Source organism: Bos grunniens, chromosome 1 (genome assembly GCF_055505025.1).
Source record: "Bos grunniens cultivar Pamir isolate PY7600 chromosome 1, Bosgru_T2T1.0, whole genome shotgun sequence".
NCBI classification, from domain to species: domain Eukaryota; kingdom Metazoa; phylum Chordata; class Mammalia; order Artiodactyla; family Bovidae; genus Bos; species Bos grunniens.
Window position 1 is genome coordinate 104,140,951 of NC_141165.1, and position 13,931 is coordinate 104,154,881.

The window sequence follows — 13,931 nt, forward strand, 5'->3', positions numbered from 1 at the left end:
CCACTTTGTTTATGAAATATGATCTTTTTCATACATTGTGGTGTTGGTTATAATATTATAGTATTTCTGCATCAATGTTCGTGAATAAATTTGGCCTGTAATTGTTTCCCCTGCTTTTATCTGACTTTTAATTGAAGTTAGCTTAATCTCATAAAAGAGTTAGGCAGTGTTTCCTCTTTTCAAAACATGAAATGATTTATTTTGATTATTTATTTTTGAGTTTTTGGTAAAATTTGCCTATAAAACCATCCAGATCTGGTATTTCTTTCATGATAGATTTTTCAGATTTGATTTAATTTATTTAATAGTTATAGGCCTATTGAGATTTTGTTCTTAGATCAATTTCTTTAGAAAAAGAAATTTTACATATTTAAAAAATCTTCCAATTTGCTAGATTATAATTTTTAATCTCCATCATATCTACAATTATGTTTCTAAAACATAATCATAGATTATTATATTCTTAGGATTCTTAGGTATTAATATGCCTAATACTATTTATGCTGTTTCTATTTTCTTGATTATTCATGTGGCAAATTTTACCAAAAACTCAAAAATAAATAATCAAAATAAATCATTTCATGTTTTGAAAAGAGGAAACACTGCCTAACTCTTTTATGAGATTAAGCTAACTTCAATTAAAAGTCAGATAAAAGCAGGGGAAACAATTACAGGCCAAACTTATTCATGAACATTGATGCAGAAATACTATAATATTATAACCAATACCACAATGTATGAAAAAGACCATATTTCATAAACAAAGTGGGTTTAACACCTTTTAATCTATTAATTTAACACATTTATGAGTTACTGGAGAAAGAGTGAAAGTGAAAGTGTTAGTTGCTCAGTCGTGTCTAACTCTTTGCGACCCCATGGACTGCAGTCCACCAGGCTCCTCTCTCCTTGGGATTCTCCAGGCATGAATACTGGAGGGGATTGCCATTCCATCCTCCAGGGGATGTTTACTTAATTAGATTATTTAAATTTAAGTGAAAGTCTCTCAGTCATGTCCAACTCTTTGTGACCCTATGGATTATACAGTCCATGGAATTCTCCAGGCCAGAATACTGGAGTGGGTAGCCTTTCCCTTCTCCAGAGGATCTTCCCAACCCAGGGAATGAACCAAGGTCTCCCAGATTGCAGGCAGATTTTTTACCAGCTAAGCCACAAGGGAAGAAAATTAAAATTTTCCTTTAGTTAAAATTTAAATACTTTAAAGCATTTAAATTGTTTATGAAAAGACTTAAAATTTTTTGTTTGTTTGTTTGTTTTCTAGTTCATTAGTTTCTGATCTCAGCTTTATATTATCCTTCCTTCCACTTGCTTGGGTTTATTTTAATTCACAATTTTTTTTTTTCAGTGTGTTTAATCAGCTGCTTAATTCTTCCATTGAGTATTTTATTTCAATGACTATACTTTTCAGTGCTAGATATTTTATGTGGTCTTCTTTAAAATCTGTCTGCCTTTTTTTTTTTCCATAGTGGCTCATTCCTTTCTTATTTTGTTTTGTTTTTTTCAATTCTTTCATGTCTTTAAGAACTTTTAGTAATTACTCTATGGTCTCCATTAGATGGTTCCATTTTCTGAAATTCTTGGAGATTTAATTAAATTCTTTATTGTGGGTGCCCACATCAATAACCTCAGATATGCAGATGACACCACCCTTATGGAAGAAAGTGAAGAAGAACTAAAGAGCCTCTTGATGAAGGTGAAAGAGGAGAGTGAAAAACTTGGCTTAAAGCTGAACATTCAGAAAACTAAGATCATGGCATCCAGTCCCATCACTTCATGGCAAATAGATGGAGAAACAGTGGAAACAGTGTCAGACTTTATTTTTGGGGCTCCAAAATCACTGCAGATGGTGATTGCAGCCATGAGATTAAAAGATGCTTACTCCTTGGAAGGAAAGTTATGACTAACCTAGACAGCATATTGAAAAGCAGAGACATTACTTTGTCAACAAAGGTCCATCTAGTCAAGGCTATGGTTTTTCCAATGGTCATGCATGGATGTGAGAGTTAGACTATAAAGAAAGCTGAGTGCTGAAGAATTGTTGCTTTTAAATTGTGGTGTTGGAGAAGACTCTTGAGAGTCCCTTGGACTGCAAGGAGATCCAACCAGTCCATTCTAAAGGAGATCAGTCTTGAATATTCATTGGAAGGTCTGATGCTGAAGCTGAAACTCCAATACTTTGGCCACCTGATGCAAAGAGCTGACTCATTTGAAAAGACCCTGATGCTGGGAAAGATTGAAGGCAAGAGGAGAAGGGGATGACCGAGGATGAGATGGTTGGATGGCATCACCGACTTGATGGACATGTTTGGGTGGACTCCGGGAGTTGGTGATGGACAGGGAGGCCTGGCGTGCTGAGGTTCATGGGGTCGCCAAGAGTCGGACACGACTGAGCAACTGAACTGAACACTCACTTATGGTTGAATTTTTTTCTATGTGTTTTGTAATTTTGAATTGTAAGCTAATCTTCAAGGGGACTTTAAGAAAATCTCTAGTGCTTGATTTTAGAGTATTTTCTTCAGTGCACTTTTGCATTTTTCCCCCAAGGACCCAAAGGGTATTTATTACCAGTGTAAAAAATGATTATGTTAATTTCTTTTATATTTCTGTGCTAATCAGATAGTATAATTTAAACTTCAAATACTCGAGTGGTGCTGGCTCATAGTTTTCAAAAAAAATTCCTAGTGTAAAAATATTTTTTTCAACCCTGAGCCCAGACCAAATCAGATGTACTTCTCTTTGACTTCTCTCTGTGCCAGTGGGTGAATTTTTAAATCCTCCTTTTCATTAAGTGAAATTCTTTGAAAATCTCAGCCTGTCTCTTTATCCACAAGGATATAAAAATACAAACTCTACAATACCAAGCCTGGCTTCCTCCTTCCGTGAGGATGGTCAGGCTGCACAAGTATTCACTTTTTGCTCCTTTTTTTTAAGCTCCCTTTATACTTCTTACCCTCTTTAAGGGTCACCTCTCATTATCGAATGTTTGTAGTAGAAGCATTTTCAGGACACCTAGTCCACAACATTGTTAGCCCCAAAATTCCCTCAAAGAGTTTTTGCTAGAATCAAATGAGAGCTTAGATGTAGAAGTGCTTTGAACGCTAATGAGAGTTTATGACTCCTAAAAAGATGTGCTTATTAAGAATCTTAATTTGAAAAATAACTCTCTTATAGTCTAGGTTAACTTGCTTTTCTTTTTTTCCCCCAAACCCTCAATTTAGGGATGCACTTCTTTTGATCCAGTGGAACATAAGAGCTTTCATAGCTGTGAAGAGCTGGCCTTGGATGAGGCTCTTCTTCGAGATCAAACCTCTTGTTAGATCTGCTGGAATGGGAAAGGAGGGAGCTGGACTGAAGGAAGAGTGTATGCAGCTGCAAAAAGCCTTGGAGAAGTCAGAATCTCAGAGGGAGGAGCTGAAATCAAAGCAAGTCTCCCTCCTCCAGGAAAAGAATGATCTGCTTCTTCAGCTGCAGGCTGTGAGTGGCCCCGCCATTTCTTCTTCAAATCAAGTTTCTAATTAGATTCCCTTGTTTGGCAGGCAGTGTTGACTTGAAAAAATAGAGACACGTGCTTTTCGAGTACTATAGGATTTCATCCAACACAGACAATGGAAACACTTAACGAGACACCCTGTTTTATAGTGAAGTGATTTCATTGGGAAGATGCCTTTGAAAAGGGGATGGATTTTATTAGATAGATTTTAAACTGTGTAAACATATAAATCTATCTTGGGAGCCAGGAAGCTCTTGATCTTAATTTAAATTCTGTAGGTAGCAGGAAACCCATTAGTAAATCAAAAGGTAGGATTTTAGTAGGTCCTGAGAAAAGCTTTACTGAGATCTTCAGGATTATTGCAGTATGCCCCTAACTGGTTTTCCTGATTTTGATCTCCCTATTTGCCCTTCCCCAGTCCAAATCAACATTATAATCAGTTGAGTTCTTAAAACAGCAGTATTCAACCTTGACTTTGCCTCAAACTCATTTGTGAAACACTAGCAATTAAAAGAAAGATGCCTAGACTTGAATCTCAGATATTTGGGTTAAACAGGCCCGGTGTGGGTCCAAATCATCTGTATGGGGGATTCTGATATCCAGTCAGGATTAAGAACCTCTGCCTTGAACAAATATCATGTTGCTTCCCTGATGAACAAACTTCAGATCAAAGAATATCTGAACTCGGCCTTGGCATCTGAGCCTCCTTCCCCAATCTGATGCTGAAGTGCCATTCAGTTCAGTTCATTTCAGTCGTTCAGTCGTGTCCAACTCTTTGCAACCCCATGGACTGCAGAACACCAGGCTTCCCTGTCGATCACTAACTCCTGGAGCCTACTCAAACTCATGTTGATTGAGTCAGTGATGCCATCTAACCATCTCATCCTCTGTCATCCCTGTCTCCTGCTGCCTTCACTTCTTCCCAGCATCAGGGTCTTTTCAAATGAGTGAGCTCTTCGCATCACATGGCCAAAGTATTGGAGTTTTAGCTTCAGCATCAGTCGTTCCAATGAAGATTCAGGACTGATTTCTTTAGGATTGACTGGTTGGATCTCCTTGCAGTCCAAGGGCCTCTCAAGAGACTTCTCCAACACCACAGTTCAAAAGCATCAATTCTTCAGAGCTCAGCTTTTCTTTATAGTCCAATTCTCACATCCATACATGACTACTGGGAAAACCATAGCTTTGACAAGATGCACCTTTGTTGGTAAAGTGATGTCTCTGCTTTTTAATATGCTGCCTAGGTTTGTCATAGCTTTTCTTCCAAGGAGAAGCATCTTTTAATTTCATGGCTACAGTCACCATCAGCAGTGATTTTGGAGCCCCCAAAAATAAAGTCTGTCACTGTTTCCACTGTTTCCACATCTATTTGCCAGGAAGTGATGGGACCAGATGCCATGATCTTAGCTTTATGAATGTAGAGCTTTAAGCCAACTTTTTCACTTTCCTCTTTCACTTTCATCAAGAAGCTCTTTAGATCTTCTTTGCTTTCTGCCATAAGGATGGTGTCATCTACATATCTGAGGTTATTGATATTTCTCCTAGCAATCTTGATTCCAGCTTGTGCTTCATCCAGCCAGGCATTTCACATGATATATTCTGCATGTAAGTTAAATAAGCACGGTGACAATATACAGCTTTGACATACTCCTTCCCTGATTTGGAACTAGTCTGTTGTTCCATGTCCAGTTCTAACTGTTGCTTCCTGACCTGCATACAAATTTCTCAGGAGGCAGGTCAGGTGGTCTGGTATTCCCATCTCTTTAAGAATTTTCCAGTTTGTTGTGATCCACACAGTCAAAGGCTTTGGTATCGTCAATAATGCAAAAATAGATGTTTTTCTGGAACTCTTTTGCTTTTTCGATGATTCAGTGAATGTTGGCAATTTGATCTCTGATTCCTTTGCTAAATCCAGCTTGAATATCTGGAAGTTCATGGTGCACATACTATAAAAGCCTGGCTTGAAGAATTTTGAGCATTACTTTGCTAGCATGTGAGATGAGTACAATTGTGCGGTAGTTTGAGCATTCTTTGGCATTGCCTTTCCTTGGGATTGGAATGAAAACTGACCTTTTCCAGTCCTGTGGTCACTGCTGAGTTTTCCAAATTTACTGGCATATTGAGTGCAGCACTTTCACAGCATCATCTTTCAGGATTTGAAATAGCTCAGCTGGAATGCCATCACCTCCACTAGCTTTGTTCGTAGTGATGCTTCCTAAGGCCCATTTGACTTCGCATTCCAGGATGTCTGTCTCTAGGTGAGTGATCACACCATTGTGGTTATCTGGGTCGTGAAGCTCTTTTTTGTACAGTTCTTCTGTGTATTCTTGCCACCTCTTCTTAATATCTTCTGCTTCTGTTAGGTCCATACCATTTCTGTCCTTTATCGAGCCCATGTTTGCATGAAATGTTCCCTTGGTATCTCTGATTTTCTTGAAGAGATCTCTGTCTTTCTATTGTTTTCCTCTATTTCTTTGCATTGATCCCTGAGGAAGGCTCTCTTATCTCTGCCTTGTATTCTCTGGAACTCTGCATTCAGATGGGTGTATCTTTCCTTTTCTCCTTTGCCTTGCCCTTTTCCTCATTTCACAGCTATTTGTAAGGCCTCCTCAGACAATAATTTTGCCCTTTTGCATTTGTTTTTCTTGGGGATGGTCTTGATTACTGTCTCCTATACAGTGTCACAAACCTCCATCCATAGTTCTTCAGGCACTGTGTCTATCAGATATAATCCTTTGAATCTATTTGTCACTTCCACTGTATAGTCGTAAGGGATGTGATTTAGGTCATACCCGAATGGTCTAATGGTTTTCCCTACTGTCTTCTATTTAAGTCTGAATTTAAGTCTGAGACAGAACTGTGTTGAGTGTCTCCTGAGGAGGTCTGGCTCAGCAGTGGCCTGCTGCAGGGGCAGGGGCTCTGGGTGCAGTAGACCTGGGTGTGGCATAAGCCCTCTTGGAGGAGGTCACCATTAACCCACCATAGAGCCACCAGAACTTACACAGAATTGGGGAAACAGACTCTTGGAGGGCACAAGCAGAACCTTGTGTGCACCAGGACCCAGGAGAAAGGAGCACTGTGCACTGCTGTGCACTCCTGTGCACTGCTCAGGAGAAAGGAGCAGTGACCCCACAAGAGACTGACCCAGTCTTGCCCGTGAGTGTCCAGGAGTCTCTGGCAGAGGCATGGGTCAGCGGTAGCCTGCTGCAGGGTTGGGGGCACTGAGTGTAGCAGTACATGCATGGGACCTTTCGAAGGAGGTGGACATTATCTTCATTACCTCCACCATAGTTTGCCTCAGGTCAAATAACAGGGAGGGAACACAGCCCCACCCCTCAACAGAAAATTGGATTAAAGATTTACTGAGCATGCCCCAATAAAGTAAAGTAATGCTCAAAATTCTCCAAGTCAGGCTTCAACAGTATGTGAATCCTGAAATTCCAGATGTTCAAGGTGGATTTAGAAAAGGCAGAGGAGCCAGAGATCAAATTGCCAACATCCATTGGATCATCAAAAAAGCAAGAGAGTTCCAGAAAAACACCTACTTCTGCTTTATTGACTATGCCAAAGCCTTTGACTATGTGGATCACAACAAACTGTGGAAAATTCTGAAAGAGATGGGAATACCAGACCACCTGACCTGCCTCCTGAGAAATCTGTGTGCAGGTCAGGAAGCAACAGTTAGAACTGGACATGGAACAACACACTGGTTACAAATAGGGAAAGGAGTACATCAATGCTGTATATCGTCACCCTGTTTATTTAACTTATATGCAGAGTACATCATGAGAAACGCTGGGCTGGAGGAAGTACAAGCTGGAATCAAGATTGCTGGGAGAAATATCAATAACCTCAGATATGCAGATGACACCACCTTTATGGCAGAAAGCAAAGACGAACTAAAGAGCCTCTTGATGAAAGTGAAAGAGGAGAGTGAAAAAGTTGGCTTAAAGCTCAACATTCAGAAAACAAAGATCATGGTATCTGGTCCTATCACTTCATGTCAAATAGATGGGGAAACTGGAAACAGTGACAGACTTTATTTTGGGGGGCTCCAAGATCACTGCAGATGGTGGCTGCAGCCAAGAAATTAAAAGACCCTTTCTCCTTGGAAGAAAAGTTGTGACCCACCTAGACAGCATATTAAAAAGCAGAAACATTACTTTGCCAACAAAAGTCCGTCTAATCAAAGCTATGGTTTTTCCAGTGGTCATGCATGGATGTGAGAGTTGGAGTATTAAGAAAGCTGAGTGCCAAAGAATTGATGCTTTTGAACTGTGGTGTTGGAGAAGACTCTTGAGAGGCCCTTGGACTGCAAGGAGATCTAACCAGTCCACCCTAAAGGAGATCAGTCCTGAGTATTCATTGGAAGGACTGATGCTGAAGCTGAAACTCCAATACTTTGGCCACCTGATGTGAAGAACTGACTCATTTGAAAAGACCCTGATGCTGGCAAAGATTGAAAGCAGGAGGAGAAGGGGACGACAGAGGGTGAGATGGTTAAATGGCATCACCGACTCAATGGACATGAGTTTGAGTAAACTCCAGGCGTTGGCGATGGACAGGGAAGCCTGGTGTGCTGCAGTCCATGGGATCACAAAGAGTTGGACAACAAAGGTTTGTCTAGTCAAGGCTATGGTTTTTCCTGTGGTCATGTATGGATGTGAGAATTGGACTGTGAAGAAAGCTGAGCGCCGAAGAATTGATGCTTTTGAACTGTGGTGTTGGAGAAGACTCTTGAGAGTCCCTTGGACTGCAAGGAGATCCAACCAGTCCATTCTGAAAGAGATCAGCCCTGGGATTTCTTTGGAAGGAATGATGCTAAAGCTGAAACTCCAGTACTTTGGCCACCTCATGCGAAGAGTTGACTCCTTGGAAAAGACCCTCATGCTGGGAGGGATTGTGGGCAGGAGGAGAAGGGGATGACAGAGGATGAGATGGCTGGATGGCATCACTGACTCAATGGACGTGAGTCTGAGTGAACTCCAGGAGTTGGTGACGGACAGGGATGCCTTGCGTGCTGTGATTCATGGGGTCGCAAAGAGTCGAACACGACTGAGCGACTCAACTGAACTGAGCATGGCTCCGCCTATCAGAATAAAGCCCAATTTCCCCCTCAGTCAGTCTCTCCCATCAGGGAGCTTCCATAAGTTTCTTATCCTTCTCCATCAGAGGCAGACAGACTGAAAGCCACAATCACAGAAAACTAACCAATCTGATCACATGGACCAGTTTTGTCTAACTCAGTGGAACTATGAGCCATGCCGTGTGGGGCCACCCAAGATGGACGGGTCATGGTGCAGAGTTCTGACAAAATGTGATCCTCTGGACAAGGGGATGGCAAACCACTTCAGCATTCTTGCCTTGAGAACCCCATAAACAGTATGAAAAGGCAAAAAGAGGACACTGAAAGATGAACTCCCCAGGTTGGTAGGTGCCTAATATGTTACTGGAGATCAGTGGAGAAATAACTCCAGAAAGAATGAAGAGACGACGCCAAAGCAAAACCAACATCTAGTTGTCGATGTGACTGGTGATGGAAGTAAAGTCTGATAGTGTAAAGAGCAATATTGCATAGGAATCTGGAATGTTAGGTCCATGAATCAAGGCAAATTGCAAGTGGTCAAATAGGTGATGGCAAGAGTGAACATAGACATTTTAGGGATCAGCAAACTAAAATGGACTGGAATGGGTGAATTTGACTCAGATGACCATTGTATCTACTACTGTGGGCAAGAATCCCTTAGAAGAAATGGAGTAGCCACCATAGTCAACAGAAGAGTCTGAAATGCAATACTTGCAGTCTCATAAATGACAGAATGATCTCTGTTTCCAAGGCAAACCATTCAATATCATAGTAATCCAAGTTTATGCCTTGACCAGTAATGCTGATTAAGCTGAAGATGAACGGTTCTATGAAGACCTACAAGACCTTCTAGAACTAACACCCAAAAAAGGTGTCCTCTTCATTATAGGGGACCAGAATGGAAAAGTAGAAAGTCAAGAAATACCTAGAGTCACAGGCAAATTTGGCCTTGGAGTACAGAATGAGGTGTGGCAAAGGCTAACAGAGTTTTGCCAGGAGAACACACTGGTCATAGCAAACACCCTCTGCCCACAACACAAGAGAAGACTCTACACATGGACATCACCAGATGGTCAGTACTGAAGTCAGATTGATTATATTCTTTGTAGCCAAAGATGGAGAAGCTCTATACAGTCAGCAAAAATAAGACCAGGAGCTGACTGTGGCTCAGATCATGAACTCCTTGTTGCCAAATTCAGACTTAAATTGAAATGCCATTACTCATTTCCTTTTATTAATATTCCTCTTCTCTAGCTACCCAGACCGCTGTTATCCCCAAACATTCCAAAGCCAGGTATGAAATTATATCCATCTTTATTGTATTCTTTACCCCACTTAGAACAGTACTAAGTTGAAAAAAAAATACTGGGTTCAAATACAACTATATAAATAGAAGTTTTGCTTGCTGTTTGGACTTATTGAAAACAGAGAAAATTTAGTAATTTTAGACTAACCCAGGTTATTCTTTTCTTTTGGGGCTGTGCTACCCATTGATCTTTCAATAGGCCATGTTTTATATGAGAATTTACACTCAGACTCACACTTCTGATACATATTTATCATAACAGTGGTTCTAGAACTTTAGTGTTTATCAGCCTCATCTAGGATTCTTGTTAGAACTACAAATTCCTGGGCCCCACTCAAACCTACATTAAGATCCATACTGTGAGAATCACAGCTTGTAATGTCATATTTTGTCTGGCTTATGAGAAAGGCAGGTTTGAATAAGAGAAATACAGTTTTGAGTAAGAGTAAGGTAAGTTTGAATAGAAGAAAGGCAGGTTTGAATAAGACCCGGCCTCCTAGTTTTCATCATTCTTCCTCTCAGCAAAGAGAGTGGCCAGTGCTACTTGGGCTGATGTAGGGATAGAAAAGGACCCGACTTTTGAAGTAAGCGGAGGGTAAAATTCTGGGATATATGATCAAAGAGCATAGGAAATACATTAAGCCAATTCCAGGGCAAATCCAGGAAGGCTGAGATGGATTCAAATTGTAATTAATTTAAAAAGCTGAATTGACTATGAAATATTTTATTATTGTTGATTTTTAAGAAACACAGCTCAATACAGTACAAATCAAGGAAACCAGGATTCTTTTAAAATCATTCACTAACTCAAAACTGAGTGAACCCATTTCAATTAGCACTGCAAGTACATGAGAAAATTACTACAGGGGAAAGGATGTCCCTGCTGTTAAACTGTTACACCACTGCTTGTCTGGCTTTAGACACGCTGTCATGTTTAATGAGGGATCGATGATGGTCGATTGGATTGTCCTCTTCATCTGGTGATGGTGACAGGTCCTATACACATGCTGAATGGAAGAGAGCAAACAGCTGTTCTGCTTGTCAACTGGGGTGAACTGAGATCAAATGTCCCCCTTGTTGCTCAAGCATTGGAACTTCTCTGATTTGCATGAATTCTTTTGCTTCCATATTTTTATTTTTACTTAGCCCTTCTCTTGGTCTTCAGTGATGTTGGAGATTCACTATACTATACATCTCCCATCTGTGCCTCGTTGAGCCCCACTTGTTGGACAGATAGGATGATAGCCAGAAAACAGTAGCCTGGATTTTTGGTTTTTTTCTGCTCTTGGTCTAAGTAGATGCAACAATTTATGCCAAGTAACTAGTCAGGTAATAGGTTACCAAAATTGCAGAGGATGGATGAGGTCTAGAGATGGAAGATAGAGATATGAGTGAAGTTATGTCTCAACAAGACCTACAGTAATTAAGAACTTGCTCACAGAGAACAGGTTTCATTTAGCCTCTAAATGGAGACAAATGAGAGGAGTTCAAAGTTACAAAAGGTGCTTTTGTAGCAAAAGGACTCAGCCCCTTCGTTTTTGACTTAGTCCATAACACCTAAACGATGGGCCTCTCAGCAAGGGTTGAAAGCGGTATGTTTGAAAAGATAAAAGGGAGAAGGATTTTGTACTCTTTGTGTATAACTTGTGAAATTTACTGCTGGCAGAACCATTGAGAAAAAGATTTTAGTTGGAAATAATAGTGAAACCTAGTTAGTAATGTGCAAGGAACTTCATGAATTCTAAATTCAACCTGTGAATAATATACAGCCCAGCTGTATTTATTAGAAGATGTTTATATACTAAACAAGTGCATCAGGACCCTTATAATAATATGATAAATATTCTATTGTCTGAGGGGACAGACCTTTCCTCAAAGACTGTATTCTGAGCAGGTACCACCCTCAAACTATAATGCCCACAGGGATGCTTCCAGTAGCTGTGATTTAATCAGCACACTGCTGATTTTTGGAGGCATGTTAGCTCCTTTAGGCCACTAGGATTCTATTAAGTGCTTTAGAAGAGGTAATCTAATCTACTGAATGGCCTGAAAGATTGAAAGCACCTCCAAACACAAGCAACTCCTCCACTTGTCAACAATAGGATTGGGGAACTGGGAATATTATTTCAACTGCTTAGGAAAGATAGGTGAAAGTGCTGGACAGAGGGCAGGCAATTATCTCTTTGCTATGTGTTAAGCAGCATTTCTCCTGGCTGATAAATTACTTCCAGCTGTTGGCAACAATTTTCTCCTCATCATGGCAGGAGCGAGAGACCCTGGCAAATGTTGAAGAGCAGTGCGAGCTGCTGATTAAATCCAAGATCCAGCTGGAGGCCAGCGTCAAGGCGCTGTCTGCGCGGGTGGAGGAAGAAGAGGAGATAAATTCCAAGCTGACTGCCAGGGGGCAGAAACTTGAAGATGAATGTTCTGAGTTGAAGAAAGAAATCGATGACCTGGAAACACTATTGGCGAAGTCACAGAAGGAGAAGCATGCTACAGAGCTCAAGGTACTTTTTCTATGATGTCAGGAAGGTCTAGATGCCTGAATTCCACACTTCCAATCGGGCTCTGGAACCAGGCTTGCTTTGTTTAAATTAATGAACATAGTGGTCTGCAATTTTATGGGCCTGGAAGTCAGAACTGGCTTCGAATGAGGACCTAATTCAAATTTCCAGCTTGAATTTATGGAACCCTACTTAATCTCCCAAATGAAACATTTTCATTTGTTCTGATCTTATTGCATCTGAAATCTGATAGAAAGAGTAAAACAGTTTTACTGGGCCTCTAAGAATTATTTTTTGGAAGGAGAGGGAGCAGGATGCAGCTTACTTAAAGGTGGTTTGGTATGCATCTTAGTCCCCACCTCGGTTGTTGATTTGGTGTTGACCTTCAGATGTCATTTCAATTCCAGCTAAAACATTTTTTTGTTTTCTTTGAGGTTTTTAACTTGTGTATCTGTATATAGACTGAAGTTAGCTAAGGAATCTGTATCAAACATTTGATTGAAAAAAGCCTCCAGAATAATACCGTAATTTTGGCAGATGATTAAATAGCAACTCTTGTACATCAGTCCCTTTCATAAAAAGCCAATGGGCCTGATATAAATGGCTTCCATTTTTGCCTATTTTATCCGCTAGACCTCTTCTCTAACTGCCACTTTCTTAGGATCTTGAGGCACAACAAGATTAACGTGTGCCCTGAATACTCAAAAGAAAGCTAAATTACCTTTAGTGTGGTGTTCTTGTTATACAACAGCATGACACTGAAAACTGGCCGTCTGTGGACCCATGCTGATAATATTTGATTAACCAGAACACCCCATTCCCTGACTATGAGAGATAACAGATCATTTGTGTTTGTGTATAAAAGAAAATGTGAATTTAGAGTTTTAAAACGTCCAACAGAAATTTGGCTACATGTGATTCCTTACGATGGTAGATATGTCATGAGATTTTGGGTCCTAGAAAAGAGAGGAGATGGCCCTTTGTGTTTATGCCCCTGCTTCCAGGAGCGGTTCTCACGGTGCTGTTGTCTTCTCCCAGCAGGTCAAGAACCTGCTTGAGGAGGTGGAGTCTCTCAATGAGGATGTGAGCAAACTGCATCGAGCAGCCAGGGCTGCACAGGAGACCCACCAGCAGACCCTGGAGGACTTGCGCAACGAGGAGGAGAAAGTCCACACCCTGAGCAAGGCCAAGTTGACGCTGGAGCAGCGAGTGAATGAGGTCAGTAGTGATATGTTTGCCTAGTTAGCTGCCTGTCTACATCTATAGAAACCTTCACTTTTTACTTAGTTAATTTATCTTGACATTTTCATGAAAACTTAGTAGCATGGTTCATTTCCCTCATTATTTAGAAACAGAGGTGAACCGCTACAGTGGAAGAGAGGCCCCAGTATGTGTTCTGTCTGTTGTTAAATGAAACTTTCGTAACAACCCTGGGCAGTGGGAGAATACTGAGATGAATCGTGAGGTGGGAGCACTCTACATGACTGACTTCCCCACAGAAGCTGGTGTTTGCCCCGCTAATGTGCT

At 40.7% G+C, this 13,931-nt stretch overlaps 1 protein-coding gene across 6 annotated transcripts in view; it reads left to right on the forward strand.

Moving 5' to 3' along the window:
- Window positions 1-13,931, forward strand: part of MYH15 (myosin heavy chain 15) — a 125,590-nt gene that overhangs the window by 42,046 nt on the left and 69,613 nt on the right. For 3 of the 6 annotated variants that reach the window (XM_086407733.1, XM_086407716.1, XM_086407740.1), the window contains 3 exons: window positions 3,237-3,492; window positions 12,165-12,407; window positions 13,446-13,622. In XM_086407733.1, the coding sequence (XP_086263859.1) occupies window positions 3,237-3,492; window positions 12,165-12,407; window positions 13,446-13,622 (676 nt within the window). Of the gene's footprint in view, window positions 1-3,236; window positions 3,493-12,164; window positions 12,408-13,442; window positions 13,623-13,931 lie in introns of all 6 variants that reach the window. The other 3 variants (XM_086407710.1, XM_086407726.1, XM_086407742.1) reach the window with 1 other exon arrangement.